Source organism: Aquarana catesbeiana, linkage group LG06 (genome assembly GCF_042186555.1).
Source record: "Aquarana catesbeiana isolate 2022-GZ linkage group LG06, ASM4218655v1, whole genome shotgun sequence".
Lineage (NCBI taxonomy): Eukaryota > Metazoa > Chordata > Amphibia > Anura > Ranidae > Aquarana > Aquarana catesbeiana.
Window position 1 is genome coordinate 246165035 of NC_133329.1, and position 18321 is coordinate 246183355.

Genomic DNA, 18321 nt, shown 5'->3' on the forward strand with positions numbered 1-18321 from the left:
AGATTCCTGCTCCTGAGTGGCAGCAATCCTACCATGCCAAATGAGGGTCTTTCCCTGCGGGGTACTCAGGCAAAGGATGTCGATTAATGGAATGTAGAGCATCCAATATGAGGGAATCATGATCACCCATGCGCTAACAGAGTTCCAGTGGCTGTGGTTCTGATGTAACAAATGGGTGAACTCAACAAGGATTTTTGCTAGTGTCCAATCACCTGAAGGTAGCAGCATATAACTCATGGTCTATGAATCGATTTCTGTGTCCTGTACTGTACAATAAAGATAAAACAATATACATATTTTTTACAAGCAGTAAAAAGAGCTTTAAAACAACCTCTACATACTTCTATAGCTGTTTTAATGTGAAGGTATTAATTCACAAAAATCACCACAAAGATTCTATAGTCCATTTTCAGTTGGTTTCTAACAGCTTAGAAAACACCTGCTAATAAAAATTAGTTTCTGCACAACACTCATAAATACCATGATGAACAAGTATTTGTTTAAAAAGTTTTTGCACTGCTTGGCCAAAACATGTGACTATTTTAGCGTGCATAGTTGGGCACAAGTTCAATTTAAAGCAGAAGGTATTACAGGTTTTAGCATCCAAAACACCAGTTTAAAGTGATTGTAAATGCAAAAAAACCCCCCACAAAATTAAACAAAAAAACAAACAGACCGGTTTATACTTACTTGCTCTGTGCAATGGAATTGCACAAGGTGCTCTGAAACTCCTCTTCTTGGGTTCCCCGCCTAAACTTCTGGCTCCACCTCTGGCTCTCTGGGGAGTGTCTACATAGGAAGCCACTTCCTATGGGGGCACTTGTGCAGGCTTGCTCCTGAGCTAAAAGGAAAGGGGAGGGGGGGGGAAATTGCGCTCGGTGTTCAATTTAAAAACTGAAAAACGTGAAGTGAGTCCTGCAGCTAAAACACAATAACCCCAATACAAGGGCACACAAAATGAACAATAGATAAAATAGTGTAGCGCTGGACTAAAAATACGCATATAATGATATATGCAAGTGGACGGGGCCCATAAATGTGTAAATAAAGTGACTAGTGAATAAAGACCATATAACATTCAGTCTAAAATGATCAAGTGCATGTATAGTGACACTAGAGATTAATCAAGTGCACCTGCATATATTTAAAAAACAAGAAGTGATATGAGAGTAAATATAAAAGTGGCAAACTTCAGGTGAATAAAATGAACCAATGTGACAGCAAAATGAATGAAAAATATATTATATCAACACAAGACATCTAATCACTAATAGTGCTAATAAATCCTAATGCTTAGTGATTGCACATGAAAAGGAAATTAAAATGAATATATAAACAGTCCCAAAAAAAATCCAAAGAACAGGTCCCAAAGCGTAGTGACACTCCAACACAGAATCTGGTTCAGTGTTCCACCGCAGCTGTTGCCCACCACCAAGGGATAAAAGTTGGAGGCTTACCGGACAGCCTGCGACCACCCTTATTCAGGGGGGTCAAAACAGGCTCAGTAGAAATATGTGGGTCCAGATGATATCCTCACCAATAATCTCCAGGTGTACTCCAGGTATCTTTTATGGCAAGCCAAGAGGGGCTTCCAAACGGGGTGCAGCTAGGACTTGACCACAAGATGCAGCAAAGAATTGGCCACAAATAACCCCAGAAAAAGATACTCCAATAGTGCAGAACGATCTGGCCAGTTTATTAAAAGTTTATACAAACAACTAGATTTAAAAAGCAAAGTTCTGACGGGGAGAAATAAAAGACAAGCTCCACCGTACACTTCGTACCTCATGGATCGTCTTGTCGACGATCCATGAGGTACGAAGTGTACGGTGGAGCTTGTCTTTTATTTCTCCCCGTCAGAACTTTGCTTTTTAAATCTAGTTGTTTGTATAAACTTTTAATAAACTGGCCAGATCGTTCTGCACTATTGGAGTATCTTTTTCTTTTTCTGGGGTTATTTGTGGCCAATTCTTTGCTGCATCTTGTGGTCAAGTCCTAGCTGCACCCCGTTTGGAAGCCCCTCTTGGCTTGCCATAAAAGATACCTGGAGTACACCTGGAGATTATTGGTGAGGATATCATCTGGACCCACATATTTCTACTGAGCCTGTTTTGACCCCCCTGAATAAGGGTGGTCGCAGGCTGTCCGGTAAGCCTCCAACTTTTATCCCTTGGTGGTGGGCAACAGCTGCGGTGGAACACTGAACCAGATTCTGTGTTGGAGTGTCACTACGCTTTGGGACCTGTTCTTTGGATTTTTTTTGGGACTGTTTATATATTCATTTTAATTTCCTTTTCATGTGCGATCACTAAGCATTAGGATTTATTAGCACTATTAGTGATTAGATGTCTTGTGTTGATATAATATATTTTTCATTCATTTTGCTGTCACATTGGTTCATTTTATTCACCTGAAGTTTGCCACTTTTATATTTACTCTCATATCACTTCTTGTTTTTTAAATATATGCAGGTGCACTTGATTAATCTCTAGTGTCACTATACATGCACTTGATCATTTTAGACTGAATGTTATATGGTCTTTATTCACTAGTCACTTTATTTACACATTTATGGGCCCCGTCCACTTGCATATATCATTATATGCGTATTTTTAGTCCAGCGCTACACTATTTTATCTATTGCTCCTGAGCTACACTGCCTGAGTCTATAGACAAAGGCAGTGGGGCTCAGCCCTGCCCCCCTCTCTCTCGCTATTGGCTTTGATTGGCAGGAGCCAATGAAAGTGAGGTAGCAGTGAGACCAGGAAGTGACGGGAGAGAGCCACTGCAGATGGGCACAGTGCTGGATTGAATGAGGGTTCAGGCAAGTATAAGGGGGTGACGTGGTGGGTTATTGGGCATGCTGCTACCTAAAAATGTTTTACCTTAATGCAAAGAATGGTTAAAGGTGAAAAATGTTTAGGCTTTATAACCACTTTAAAAGACATTTAAAGCCATCGTATACTTTATTATACGTTATGCCAAGTTTAATAAGCACATTAATACCCAACAGACAAACATTAATGGGGATCAAGATTATTCCATGTTCATAATGTCAACATCATATGAATTGCACCGCCAAAGCATGTGTTTAGTGCCGTAATTCAGGAGTAATAGACCTTTAAATTATACCAAACTATTTCAACAATGAGAACATGCTTTGTAGCTAAGCATGAGTGAATATTTATTTTCTGCGCACCTGCCAAAATGCTGGGTTTACTCTCCAACTACCCCCCCCCCCCACCCCCCCCAAAAAAAATCACTATTACTTCTCACACGTGTCCCTTTTTTTTTTGTCCTTGACATGTGAGAGAGGAAGATATTGAAGTTCCACTTTACAAAGGAAGCAAAGAGGCTCAAAAGTAAAGTGTATTTTACCGTAAATAATCTTTTTTTTTTGTATGTGTCTGTGTATTTTATAAATCAAAGTTTATATAACTTTCATCTTCTTTCATCTCAAGTACCCAGTTGATCCTGCCAGTTACTTTTCTTCTTTTTTCTAAACTCACCATACAAAGCACAGAAGCTGATCTGTGTTAGCGTGGTCAGTTTTCATTCTTTGGCTGGCTATTCAGAGCTGCAGGACACTGTGCAGAGACACGTCATGCCCATTTTGGGTAGTTTGTTCACCTTCCACAGCCTGACCAAACCTGACAGCCTGCCTCAGACACACACTCCCTTCTAATCACAGTCTGCCTTTTGAACACAACCCCTGCTCAAGCACAGCCTGCATCTTGCCTAATGCTGAACAGACTATGGAATACAAGCACACTGTGCGTCTGCAGAGTCCTGTAACCCCCCCACCCCTATCAGGAAGAAGAGATGCATGATCTAATAACTGTATTAGAAAGTGTCTAAAATATTATATGTTCACAACTACTTTAAACATGCAGAAATCTTTTCACTGAAAATGCTGTCTATTCAGGAAAAAAGATATACTGATGATGCGAAGGCCTTAAAAGACTCAAATGTGCAAATACAAACAAAATCTACCCATTGAAATAGTCATAAAAAAAGACTGCCAGGGCTTGCTTTCACCAGAGAAAGTCCGCCTTTTTTTAGATTAGTATGGTAGTAGGGAACAGGCAACCACAGGGCCTCCTTTCTTGACAAATACAACACAATTGAGGTTGGGTGCTAAAATGCCCATAAAACATCCACCAATCTGTTGGACAGGGCACGTAGAAGCGCAGGGAGAGATTTTTCTTTGAGAATGTAGGCTTTTGCAATCACTGTGCAGTGGTGGACTTTAAAGCATGGTGTCCCTTGCGAATTACAAAATTCTGATAGGAGCAGTAGCCTCGAGGTATACTCTAATGGCTTGGACTACATCCAGAGGTTTACTTTGGATGCTTAGAAGCAGGTCATAAGGATGGGAGTACAATGTACTCATTGAGATGGAATGCTGAGGCCACTTTCAGAAGAAAGGATGTCCTTGTGCGTAAGACAACTTCATCATTGTGAAGAATGAAGAAAAGCTCTTTACAGGCTAGCAAAATAAAGGCATTGAGACCAAGGTAGGGGAGGGGAGGGGAGTAATTGGTGCACTGAAAGGAGGCCCCGATAAAGAAGCATGCATGCTCCGAGCGCATGCCATGCCCGCCATCTCCTGCGGACGTCACCTCTGCCTCCCCAGGGTTCCCAGACCAACCACAAAGTGCTGGATGCCACCAACACTACTGAGGGCTTCACTTTGCAGCAGTGTTTGACTTCTAATTGATGAGCACTTTTATCTTCTATATTTGTAAGTTGCCACTTTGTTGTGCATAAATAAATTGCTTATATGCTACACGCAGAAAGCGCTGCTTTCTCCCTCTTTTGCCTACAAAAAAAAGGCAACTTTCCAGGAGAGGTCATCTAAGAGGGTGGGTGCTCCAACCCCCAGGCCACAGCTTGTTTGCACCTGGGCCACGAAGGCTGCACTTTCAGAGGTTCGGCAGTGGCGGGCAAGCAGGGAGATGACGTTATCTCTCACTGCCTGTGCCGCATTACAGCTGTTCTGTCCCCTCACAGCCAGCCGCAAACACAACACTGTCTGCGGTGCTGTGGGTGAGCAGAGCGATGACACCATCTATCACCTCCCGCCCCGCATCACCGCCATTCCCCCCTGACAGTCCGCCATGAACACTACACTGAGGTGCGGTGAGAGATGACATCACTCACTGCCCGCCCCACCGTTGTTCCACCCTCACTTGGCAACTGACTATCCACATCTGGTGGCAACTGACAAATCCCATCCGGTGGCAACTGACAATCTGTATCTGGTGGCAACTGACAATCCGCATCCGGTGGCAACTGACAACCCGCATCCGGTGGCAACTGACAACCCGCATCCGGTGGCAACTGACAACCCGCATCCGGTGGCAACTGACAACCCCTATCTGGTGGCAACTGACAACCCCTATCCGGTGGCAACTGACAACCCTCATCCGGTGGCAACTGACAACCCGCATCCGGTGGCAACTGACAACCCGCATCCGGTGGCAACTGACAACCCGCATCTGGTGGCAACTGACAACCCGCATCTGGTGGCAACTGACAATCCGCATCTGGTGGCAACTCACGTGCAAAGTGACAATGCACATCTGGTGGCAGGCAACGTGGAAAGTGACAAGCTGCATCTGGTAGCAGGCAACATGGCAAGTGACAGTCCACATCTGGTGGCAAGTGACAATCCGCATCTGGTGGCAAGTCACATGGAAAGTGACAATGCGCATCTGGTGGCGGGCAACATAGCAAGTGACAAGCTGCATCTGGTGGTAGGTGATATGGCAAGTGACAAGCTGCATCTGGTGGCAGGCAACATGTCAAGTGACAATCCGCATATGGTGGCAAGTGACAGTCCGCATCTGGTGGCAAGTGGCAACATGGGAAGTTGCATCTGGTGGCAAGTGACGTGGCAAGTGACAATCTGCATACGGTGGCAGGCGAAGGTGGCAAGTGACAAGCTGCATCTGGAGGCAGGCGACGTGGCAAGTTGCATCTGTTGGCAGACGGTGGCAAGTGACAAGCTGAATCTGATGGCAGGCGACGGTGGCAGCAACCATATTGTCAAAAAAGTTTTTGGAAAAAGGATATGCAGATCATCACATTCAAAAGGCGAGAGACCAATATAGAGAAGGCATCCAGAACAAAATTATGACTACATCTGCAAAAGAACAACATGACATTGTTTTTATTACAACATTCAACAATCAGCACTGGGCTATAAAAAGAGCTGTCCAAAAGCACTGGCCAATTTTGGGGCAGGACAATACACTTGGAAAAATCCTCCCCAATAAACCTCGGGTAGTATTCTGACGTGCGAAAAATGTGAAAAGTTTAATTGCCCCCAGTCTCCTTAAAGACAAACAAAGCTTGAAAATGCAAAACATCCCTCAATTCTTTAACATTACTGCATGTTATAGATGTAAAGGCATTAAATGCAAAGCGTGTAAATTTATCTCTCATGGCCAGAAGTCATTTAGTTGTAAAGATGGCCGTACCTTCTACATTAAACAATTTATATGTTGCAATACCCTGTTTTTTATCTATGGGTTGAGGTGCCCATGTGGGTATCTCTATGTAGGTAGAACGGTGCATGCGATGAGGATGTGCTTTGGTGAACACCGTAGGTTCATAGAAAAAAAAGGTTGAGAAGCATAGTGTGCCACGTCACTTTAAGCATAAACATGATGGTAGCACTACAGGGTTGGAACTTTTTGGTATAGAATCCATACCTATGTCTATCCCGAAAGGTGAACGTTTTGCTCATTTATGCAAACATGAATCCTATTGGATTTTCACTCTAAACAGTATGCCACCAGAAGGGTTAAACGTAGAACTTGAAATACGTACTCTCATATGAAATTACAGAATGTATAAGATATTCTATTTGACATTGTTTGGCTTTTCATTCGGGTGGTGTTGTGGATGGGAATTGAACCGGCGACCCTTTGTGCTGCCGGTTGAGAGCGCTACCCACTACACCAGTTTTAGTTTCAGACTTTCGTTTTGTATGAATCAGATTATAATTTTATCAGATAGCGGCTAATCTAGCTGGTATATCCACAGTGCATTTAAATTTATCAAACAATAGATCATATAGTTGTGATATCTCTTTTTTTTCCCCATCGTATCCAACAAGGCTATTACCCCTGACTTATTAAACTTCAGTTCATGCAATCTACCCTGTATTTTTAATGCATGCCTGAGCTGTAGAAATTGAAAAAATCTTTGATTTGGAATATTACATTCTTTACTTATTTCACTAAAGGTTTTCAACACATCATCCTGAAATAGCTGTGCTATGTACCTTAGTCCCTTCTGCCTCCAAGTCTCAAACCCTTCCAGTTTCATCAATTCCTCATAGCTGCTATTATTCCAGATTGGAGTATATGACATATATCCAGTGCTGGGACAAGGCCATTTGGTGCCCAGGGCGAATATGGCAAACTGCACCCCCCCCCCCCCCGTTTTTAAGAAAGAATGACGTTTCAAAACAAGTATGTAGTTAAAACAATGCAAATTCAATTAATTATTACCCACACACAGTATTGCCCCCTTCACATATCACCCCCATAGTATTGACCCCTTCACATATCACCCCACACACAGTATTTCGCCCTTTACACTACCCCCTCGCACAGTATTGTCCCTTTACGTATCACCCCACACACAGTATTGCCCCTTTACTTATCACCCCACACACGGTATTGCTCCTTTACATATCACCCCACACACGGTATTGCCCTTTTACATATCACCCCACACACGGTATTGCCCCTTTACATATCACCCCACACACGGTATTGCCCCTTTACATATCACCCCACACACGGTATTACCCCTTTACATATTGCCCCACACACAGTATTGCCCCTTTACATATCACCCCACACACGGTACTGTCCCTTTACATATCACCCCACACACGGTATTGCCCCTTTACATATCACCCCACACACGGTATTACCCCTTTACATATTGCCCCACACACAGTATTGCCCCTTTACATATCACCCCACACACGGAACTGTCCCTTTACATATCACCCCACACACGGTATTGCCCCTTTACATATCACCCCACACACAGTATTGTCCTTTTACATATCACCCCGCACACAGTATTGCCCACTTTACACGACCCCTTCACACAGCACTGACCCCATTCCCCCGCTTCCCAACCTTCACAGTTCCATATATTCTCCTCTCTTCACTCTCCTACCTTTCACAGAGCGGAGAGCAGGAGGCGGGAGCCGCGGGACAATCCTAAACTGAAGGCACAGCAGCACTGGGCGGGGCACGGGAGCTGCCGGGTTGACTTTTAGCGAACTGGTGATTGGCTGCTAGGACCGCCTCCTAGCAGCCAATCACCTCCCGATTAACGTGATAGGCAGCTACCGTTCTCCATGCAGTGCTGGTCCCGCCCCCAGTGTGGAATTGTCCCGCCCGCCGCTCCTCTCTACTCTGCTAATGATAGTGGAGGAGGCTGGGGACAAAAGTGGCGATTAAATGGCGCGGCGGTCCAGAAAGAGCAGCACCGCGGGCCGCAATTTAGTGATGCCCGGCATAGGATAATGATACTCTTATGCCTGCTAACAACCCGCCCCCTCTCACACCCCGCCCAGGGCACCCACCCCTCTCGCCCACCCCTTGTACCGGCTCTGCGTATATCCATTTATCTCAGTAATTTTCCTAATTTCCTGCCATACCTTGTCAAACAATTTACCAGTAAGAAATCCTTTATCACGCAGTTGATTTCTCGACTCTAATAAAGAAACCAATGGATATACTTCACAAACTGATAGCAGCAGACTCTGTATAGGGTCAGAATCCGCTACTATTGTCCATCCGCTAAAGTGTTGTAATTGTGAGGCTAAAAAATAATTTTTGGGATGGGGATCGCCAATCCCTCTTCTTTGGTTAGCATTAACGTTGTTAACTTTATACGTGGTTGTTTTTTCCTCCAGATCAAGTCTCTGAAAAGCGACTCTATTTTTCTAAACCAAAATGCTGTGATCCATATTGGTGAGTTATTAAACACGTAAAGTAATTGCGGGGCCCAAATCATTTTAATAAGATTTGCTCTTCCTATCACCGTCAGAGGTAACTTACACCAACTTTGGCTTTTATTCTTAAATTTTGCTGATAAAGGTTTCAAATTTAAATTTTTTTCTAAATCTTCAATTTAGATAGGGGTCCATTTTAGTATGGGACCCCACCATATACTTTATAGCTTAATATAACTTTATTTCTTCACCACCTAAAAACCATATAATATAATACAATTAATTTCTACATTGGATATGCCATGACGTCTTATTTATTTATTTATTTCAGGTACTTATATAGCGCTGTCAATTTACGCAGCGCTTTACATATATATTGTACATTCACATCAGTCCCTACCCTTACAATCTAAGGTCCCTAACTCACATTCATACATACTAGGGACAATTTTTAGACCAGATCCAATTAACCTACCAGCATGTCTTTGGAGTGTGGGAGGAAACCGGAGTACCCGGAGGAAACCACGCAGGCACAGGGAGAACATGCAAACTCCAGGCAGGTAGTGTCGTGGTTGGGATTCGAACCAGCGACCCTTCTTACTGCTAGGCGAGTGCGCTACCCACTACACCACTGTACCGTCTTGCATCTTTATCGATATGATGTTATATTATATATATATTATATATCATTTATTTATGTATATTGATATGTATGATTATGCCCTTGCAGCTTGATTTTCTGTTGTCGATATTAACTAATATATAGTGTATATTTTATAGTATATTTTATAGTACTGTTCACATAAGTACTTTTTAAATAAGTTTTAATTACATATGACAAGAATTCTTTTTTTTAGATTTACATTAAAGATAGTGCTAATTCTCTATGTTTATTTGTACTAAACACCATTTTAGGATGCTGTTGCTATATAACCCCTCCCGTCTTGTAGATACCTCTTGCTGTGTACTCCGTGCTCCTGGTCTGTTATGATGCCATTGGTTCATAGATAGGAGGGGCTGGGTGTTTGAGCATATATTATCACTAGAGGAGATGAGGGCATTACCTGAAGGAGGCCACGCCTCCGAAACATGTTGTCCTAGCAATTGCATGAAGCTTACGAGAGGAGTCAGCTGCATCACTGTGCATCCCCTCCCTGGCCACGAGTGACGTCAGGCAGTGCCGGCTGGTCCGTGCCGGCTGGTCCGTGCGAGTGCTTTGGGCGGTGTGTGTTACAAGGAAGCAGGCGGTCTGTGCTTACTGAAATATTTACCACGCTGCTAGTTGCTGTGAGCTAACTGATCCCTACAGACCAGGAAAGGAGGCTATTATGGAGCTGTTTATGCCATTTAACGCTGGATGTTTGTGAGTGCAACCCTCGTTTTTTATACACTTATTTTTATACACTTATCTTCATCTATTAAACGATAACACACTAGGGCTGGCGTGCGCTCTCTCTTGTCTTTATATATTTTCAGAATCATGTCTACCACCCAGTGGACTTTTGGGAGAGCTGCAACACTATAAGCGAGGAATATACATAAAGACTGTTTACTGTTGGAATAGGTATAGTGGGGACAGCGCTAAACTTGGTTTGTTGTGTGTGTTTGGACGGTGGCAGGTGACACACTCAGGGCTCCCACTGATTCTGCATTATGATGAGTTGAACTATTTAATTTTATATTACAATGTAATAATGGAAATAATGCACTTCAATCATCCGTACACCATATCAGCCATGGTGACGTGATGATTGAAGCGCTAACACCAGCCATTGCCCCAACAAATCGTCAACGAAAAAACATTTTTACAAGGGAAAAAGAGGTCAGAGGCCTTTGAAAGAGAATTGTCAAGGCTAAGACCTGTCCTTTCAAAGTACCTAAAGCGGAGTTCCACCCAACAATGGAACTTAAGCTTTGTGACCCCCTGACATGTCACATTTGGCATGTCATTTTTTTTGGGGTGGGGAAGAGGAAACCCTCTTTTTAGAGGGTTCCAGCTCCCACTTCCTTCCGGGGCACCGCAGCGCCAGAAGTAAGTTCACCTCTTCCCCCTCCCTCTCGGCAATCATCTGGGACACGTCACAGGTCTCAGATGATTGCCCGGCCAGTCGCAGCGCAGCTCGTGCATGCGCAGTGTGTGCCCAGCTGTGAAGCCACAGCCAGCGCCCACAGTGACAATGCCGGCAGGGGGAGACGAGCGGGGCTTTATTCCCCCGCGTCGCTGGACCCTGGGACAGGCAAGTGTCCGATAATTAAAAGTCAGCAGCTGCAGTATTTGTAGCTGCTGACATTTAATTTTTTTTTTAAGTCGGAACTCCGCTTTAAGGTCAAATTATCAACACCTGATTGTAAGAAGGCCAGAATGTGAGGTACAGAGTAATCACTGGGATTGAAGTACCTTACACTTGCCAGGTGTTCAGGCTTCACTTGTCATGGTGGAAATTCCATTGATGGGGTCTTTAGGAACTGGGTTCCAAAGTGATTTACTACAGCCCTAGACCTGTATACCACCCTTTGAATAACAACGTACTGCAACAAGTGCCAGGGTTAGCGTCCATGCAGGATCCAGTGTCCGAAGCAATGTTACAGCTGCCCCCACAGCGTGGGGTCTGGCTAAGGCTCCCAAGGTTTTACTGAGGTTGCACCAATCTGGATACACTGCTTCTTGTTCAATATTTTTAATTGAAAGTAACTAATAACAAACATTATAATGAGAGATAATGATTAAGTAGTACAATGAGCAGGTATCTACCTACATGAGCACAGTACAGATGACCAAAATACCCATAGAATGTAATGGGAAATAATAAAAAGATGATAACCTTACATCGTGAATAGTAAAAAAGTAAGTGAGAATAAACTCCCACCTGAAGCATGTGATATAGGTAGTTATAACGCAGTAATTGGATACACTGCTTCTATGCTGGCATGAAGAAACAATTAGGGTTTGTTTAAAAAGTTGAAAGATAAAATAATAAAGAAAACTAATAAACTAGTTAAGCTAAGGGTGAGTTTGTCTATGAAGAGAAAAGGTCAATCGCCTTCAGACATTAGCACAAAACTGAGTGGAGTAGGGTTATAGAGGAGGTGCCTGGGAACATGTCCTATAAAACTTTGCCAGTGTCCAATCACCTGAAGGTACGCACTTATAACCTATGGTGGTTAAGTATTCTGCCTGTGTCCTGTACTGTATGATTAAGATATTTATACTTAATATTTAGCTAGTATATTAGGTTACTATCTGCAGAGACTGAGAATAAATGTAGTTAACCTGTGCTTGTGTTTTAGTTATCTTATAGCAGAATCTTCTTCAGCTTGCTGACAGCAGACCTATGCCCCGTACACACGATCGGATTTTCCAACAACAAATGTTGGATGTGAGCTTGTTGGCGGAAAGTGAGACTGTGTGTATGCGGGACTTTCCGCCAACAAATGTTGGCTAGCAGGTTCTCAAATTTTCTGCCAACAAATTTTTGTGGTCGGACTTTCCCATCGCGTGTACACAATTCCGTGGCACAAAAGTCTACGCATGCTCAGAATTAAGTACGAGCCGGAAGCGCTCGGTCTTGTAAAACTAGCGTTCATAATGGAGATATCACGTACGTCTTGTACGTCACTATGTTCGTAATTGTTGGCCAACATTTGTGTGACCGTGTGTATGCAAGACAAGTTGGAGACAACAACCGTCTAACAAAAATCCAAGGTTTTGTTGTCCGATCGTGTGTACGGGGAAAAAGGCTTCATGTACGCTAGCAGCTCCTAATCTTGAGTTTAGGAACTTTTGGCGTTATTTTGCCAAAGATGCTAAACCCAACTCCATAAAAGCCTATGTATCCATAGGCTTTTAGCAGAGTGTAGGAGATGCTGCGTTTAGGTGAGGTTAAACCTCCATCTCCTGAATGCAGAAGAATAGTGTTCATGATAACAAAATTTTGACCACTTGCCGTGGGAAAATGCAAATCCCAGTAAAAACACAGATTGCGTTTTTTGCCGCGGCCGCAGTTGGGGTAGGCTGGTGTACATGTAGCCTAAAGGTGTTCACCAATAAGCCAATTCATAGCCATTCATTGAGTTAATCTCTGTGATTGATCAGTGATCACAAGATACAGGGAGGGCAAATCACAGTGCATCGGTACCATGTGATAGCTATTGCCAATCACAGCTTTCACAATTGCACAAAATGAATGGATGCCATTCATAAAAATGATTGCTTATAACAGTGATCATTCACTGTTGTAAGCAATCATAAAATAAAAAAAGAAAATCCTGATCACTTCCCCAGAATAGTCCAGTTTCACTGTGGTAACGCTGTACTGCTCTGGTTACAGTGTGTAAAAAAAACAAAAAACAAAAAAATTATTAAATTCTAGTTTTTTTTTTTTTTTACATGCCATCACCAGTTAGTGTTCCCCCCATCACTGCCACAATCTGCTTCTTGGATTGTACGAACACATGACATTGTTGGCAGCTGTTGTCACGCTATTTAGTGATTGTATAATAATTTCGGCTAATTGGTAAGCATAGGAGTTAATTATTAAAGGAGAAGTCCAGCCTGAGCTCATTTGGCTGGGCTTCTCCTATGGGTCACAGGAGTGCCACTCCTTTGGCACTCCTGTGACCATTTTCAGCAGAGAGTGGGCTGAAGCCCGCTCTCTGCTGATGTCACTGGAATCAGTCCAGGCACCGCGTCATCACGACAAAGCCTGGACTGATGCCTGTCTCAGCCTCTCAGCGAGCCACTGAGACGGCCGCTCCCCGCCCTTCCACAGCTCAGCGCTCCAATGAGCGTGGATGAGCACAGAGGAGAGAGCTGCTGACTGGCAGGAGCTAAAAGAAAACCGAGCCATCGGCGGTGTTCGATGGCTCGGTTCTCAGTGCAGAGACGCTGGGGGACAGATGAAGCATCGGTCCGATGCTGCATCCACCTAGGTAAGTACGATGGGTTAAAAACAAAGACCCCATACTTCTCTTTAATTAATTTGGAGGGTATTTGTACTGTCCTGGCATTTTAGGGGCTCAAGAAATGAGATAGGTCATCAGTACATCAGGATTGATAGATTTTCAAATATATATACACCATAATTTGTGGACTCAAACATTCCAACAGACTAAATAATATACATGGATTTGGGTTATCTTTAGGAAATGTTGCAGAATACATTTTGACCCAAATTTATGAAGAAAGATAACTTATTTGCAAAATTTTATCACAGAAAGGAAGAAAAACGCCTTTAACATTTTCAGTCTCTTTTCATTTAGCAAAAAAAACAAAAAAACAAAAAAAACGAGTGGTGATTAAATACCACCAAAAGAAAGCCCTATCTGTCTCAAAAAATGATAAAAATGCCATTTGGGTACAGTATTGCATGACTAAGTAATTGTCATTCAAAGCGTGACAGCATTGAAATCTGAAGATTGGCCTGGGCAGGAAGGGGGTGAAAGTGTCTAGTATTGACGTGGTTAAATATGGATTCCCCTGTGTTCATATTTTAGTACAAATTATACATTGTAGCAAGTCTTTAAAGCAGATTAAAAACATTTTCATAATATAAAATGATCTATGTTTATCCAAAAAACACCGGAAATTGGCATATTTCCTTTAAAGAAAAACACACCTGATATTGATTTTATACTTGGTTTTCGTCCCCTGGGTTTGCGCTCTACAGACATTGTTTCACAACCCATAGAACAGTCTTCTTTTAAATCAGTTTTTTCCTTGCTATTTTTACGCACTTTTCTTTTAGTACTCTGTACCAATAAAGCAGGCGAAGGCTCTGCACCTAGGTAACAAAGTAAACAATAATGTTAGCTATTTAAAATCAAAATAACTTCTAAAAAATCAAGCTGATATCATGGCCACAAGCTACCTTTTTTTATTATTTCTTCTTATCGTCTGCAGTGAACTTTTCTTTCTGTTAGTGTTCAAGTGCCACATGGCTACTTTTTTATGATGTAGAGATTTTTATGTTACAACCAATTACGTAGAAATTTTTTGCTCTGCCACATAAAATTTACCTAATCTGAACTGCAGGCTTCTGAAAAAAAATACACATTTCAAGGGCTATATTTCTAGTGCCTTGAAAAAAGTATTCATACCCCTTGAAATTTTCCACATTTTGTCATGTTACAACCAAAAACATAAATGTATTTTATTGGGATTTTATGTGCTAGACCAACACAAAGTGGCACATAATTGTTAAGGGGAAGGAAAATGATATAGTTTTTAAGTTTTTTTACAAATAAATATCTGAAAAGTGTGGCATGCATTTGTATTCAGCCCCCTTTTCTCCGATACCCCTAACTAAAATCTAGAGGATCCAATTGCCTTCAGAAGTCACCTGATAAGTAGAGTCCACCTGTGTGTAATTTAATCTCAGTATAAATACAGCTGTTCTGTGAAGTCCTCAGAGGTTTGTTAAAGAACCTTAGTGCACAAACAGCATCATGAAGGCCAAGGAACACACCAGACAGGTCAGGGATAACGTTGTAGAGAAGTTTAAAGCAAGACTAGATTATAAAAAAAATCTCAAGCTTTGAACCTCTCACGAAGCACTGTTCAATCCATCATCCGAAAATGGAAAGAGTATGGCACAACTGCAAACTTACCAAGACATGGCCGTCCACCTAAAATTGACAGGCCGGCAAGGAGAGCATTATTCAGAGAAGCAGCCAAGAAGCCCATGGTAACTCTGGAGGAGCTGCAGATATCCACAGCTCAGGTGGGAGAATCTGTCTAAAGGACAACTATAGGTCATGCACTCCACAAATCTGGCCTTTATGGAAGAATGGCAAGAAAAACGCCATTGTTGAAAGAAAGCCATAAGAAGTCCCCTTGCAGTTTGCGAGAAGCCATGTGGAGCAGAACATGTGGCAGAAGGTGCTCGGGTCAGATGAGACCAAAATTTATTTTTAAGGCCTAAAAGCAAAACACTGTGTGGTGGAAAACTAACACTGCACATCACCCTGAACACACCATCCCCACTGTGAAACATGGTAGTGGCAGCATCATGTTGTGGGGATGCATTCCTTCAGCAGGGACAGGGAAGCTGGTCAGAGTTGATGGGAAGATGGATGGAGTCAAATACAGGGCAATCTTAGAAGAAAACCTGTTAGAGCCTGCAAAAAAGACTTGAGACTGGGGCGGAGGTTCATCTTCCAGCAGGACAACAACCCTAAACATACAACCAGAGCTACAATGGAATGGTTTAGATCAAAGCATATTCATGTGTTAGAATGGCCCAGTCAAAGTTCAGACCTAAATCCAATTGAGAATCTGTGGCAAGACTTGAATATTGCTGTTCACAGACGCGCTCCATCCAATCTGACAAAGCTTGCACTATTCTGCAAAGAAGAATGGGCAAAAAATGTCACTCTCTAGATGTGAATGGTTAAAAACAGGGAAAATCAACACTTGATTCAATTAGAAATTAAGTGAAAATTCACAGGCTCACCCCTATTGAGGGATGGTGGATCCCAGAGTTCAATAACTGGCTGAAAAGGAGGGGAGGACTTGGATATAAAAAAATGGAACAAGCTCACCCAAAACCACGCTGAGGCTCCTTCCTCACTGACAAATCTGTTCATGTAGATGGAGGGCTGCCACTGAGTTTCTTCCAAAGTTCCACGGATCACGGAATCAGCGGATCAGCAGGAGGACTGATGCGGACGTGGAGGTGTGTAAGATGCTGATAGCACCTCTCCAATCTTCAAAGCTCAGACAGCTTGGTGCGCACCTTGAAAGCATGCCCTGATGAAACTCATGTCATGTGAGTGAAATGCATTGGTGTTTCACTGTCATTTGACCTTGCCTCACCTGCATGTGCACGGCTCCTTTCATCTTCCTCCCCACCTGATCATTTGATCAACTCTCAGCACGTACAGCCATCTGCTTTCATGGCGTGCACCAAGCTGTCTGAGCTTTGAATATTGGAGAGGTGCTATTAGCATCTTACACACCTCTACATCAGCCCTCCTGCTGATTTTCTATTTTTGTGACTATTACACTGCTGTGTGGTTCCCTTTGGAGTTACTCTCAGTATATTTTTTTAGATCCAAGTCCTCCCCTCCTTTTCACTCTCTAGATGTGCAAAGCTGGTAGAGACATCTCCAAAAAGACTTGCTGCTGTAATTGCAGCAAAAGGTGGTTCTACAAAGTATTGCCTCAGGGGGGCTGAATACAAATGCACGCCACACAATTTTTAAAAACCATTAATTATTTTCCTTCCACTTCACAATTATGTGCCACTTTGTGTTGGTCTATCACATAAAATCCCAATAAAATACATTTAAGTTTTTGGTTGTAATGACAAAATGTGGAAAATGTCAAGGGGTGTGAATACTTTTTCTAGTTATAGGCAACCCCACTTTTATTGTGCCACTACCTGAAACAACAGAACATCAGATGTACATAGATCAATACACCTCTCTAGGGACTCAAATAAATTCTCAAACCATGGACAGCTTGCCACCCCTCCAGAATCATATAGTTGAATGTCTTTGCAACTCCAGGCCTCCATTTGTCATTGTTTTAGCTGAAGGCATGGTGAAAGTTTGCTTTTATCCATTTTTAGCAACCAATGCACATTTTTACTAGTAAGCCTATTTAAAATGTTACAGGGTACAGGGGAGAAGAGTTCAACTTTTCGTTTAATAATTTCAAGGTATAATTGTTTTTCTAGCTACTCCACACAGGTAATTTACAAAGTTTGAAGGCAAATGAACACCACAATGCAGAATAGGGGCTCTTAGTTGAACTCAGAATAGGAACAAGAATTGCAGTTCATGTAATGATTTGCAACAATAGTTCAGAAGGAAATCAGTATCTGCACAGTCAGTACCCGGAGTAGAATTTCTTTTTGCTGCATATTGACAGGGGCACTTGAACATGCCTACAATATCATTATGGACCACTAGATGGCATAAGTACATGGATAAGAGCAGCCTACCTGGCCAGACATGAAACGCATTTGAAACTACACAAACTCAAGGTTGTAATGCCAACTGTCTGAACACCCTTCTAGTAAAACTGTGTAGAAGCTTATTAACCACTTCCCGCCTAAGGATGTCATATGACGTCCTGGACTTTCAGTGGGAATGTCTGAATGATGCCTGCAGCTACAGGCATAATGTAGATATCTTTGTTTTCAGCCGGCGACTCTGTGCACCATAAGAATGATCATAGCAGCAGTTCTGCCGCTTGATCGTTCTTACAGGCGACGGGAGGGGGCATTTCCCCCCCCCCTCCTGCCACCATCCAGTGCTTCTCCGGGCTCTCCCGTGCCATCGGGGACCCGGAGAAAGAATTGGCTGCCGCCGGATGACGAGCATAG

The 18321-nt window shown here is 42.7% G+C and overlaps 1 protein-coding gene across 6 annotated transcripts in view; it reads right to left on the minus strand.

Moving 5' to 3' along the window:
* Window positions 1-18321, minus strand: part of TNRC18 (trinucleotide repeat containing 18) — a 459641-nt gene that overhangs the window by 36042 nt on the left and 405278 nt on the right. For all 6 annotated transcript variants that reach the window (XM_073633133.1, XM_073633134.1, XM_073633132.1 and 3 more), the window contains one exon: window positions 14608-14772. In XM_073633133.1, the coding sequence (XP_073489234.1) occupies window positions 14608-14772 (165 nt within the window). The remainder of the gene's footprint in view (window positions 1-14607; window positions 14773-18321) is intronic.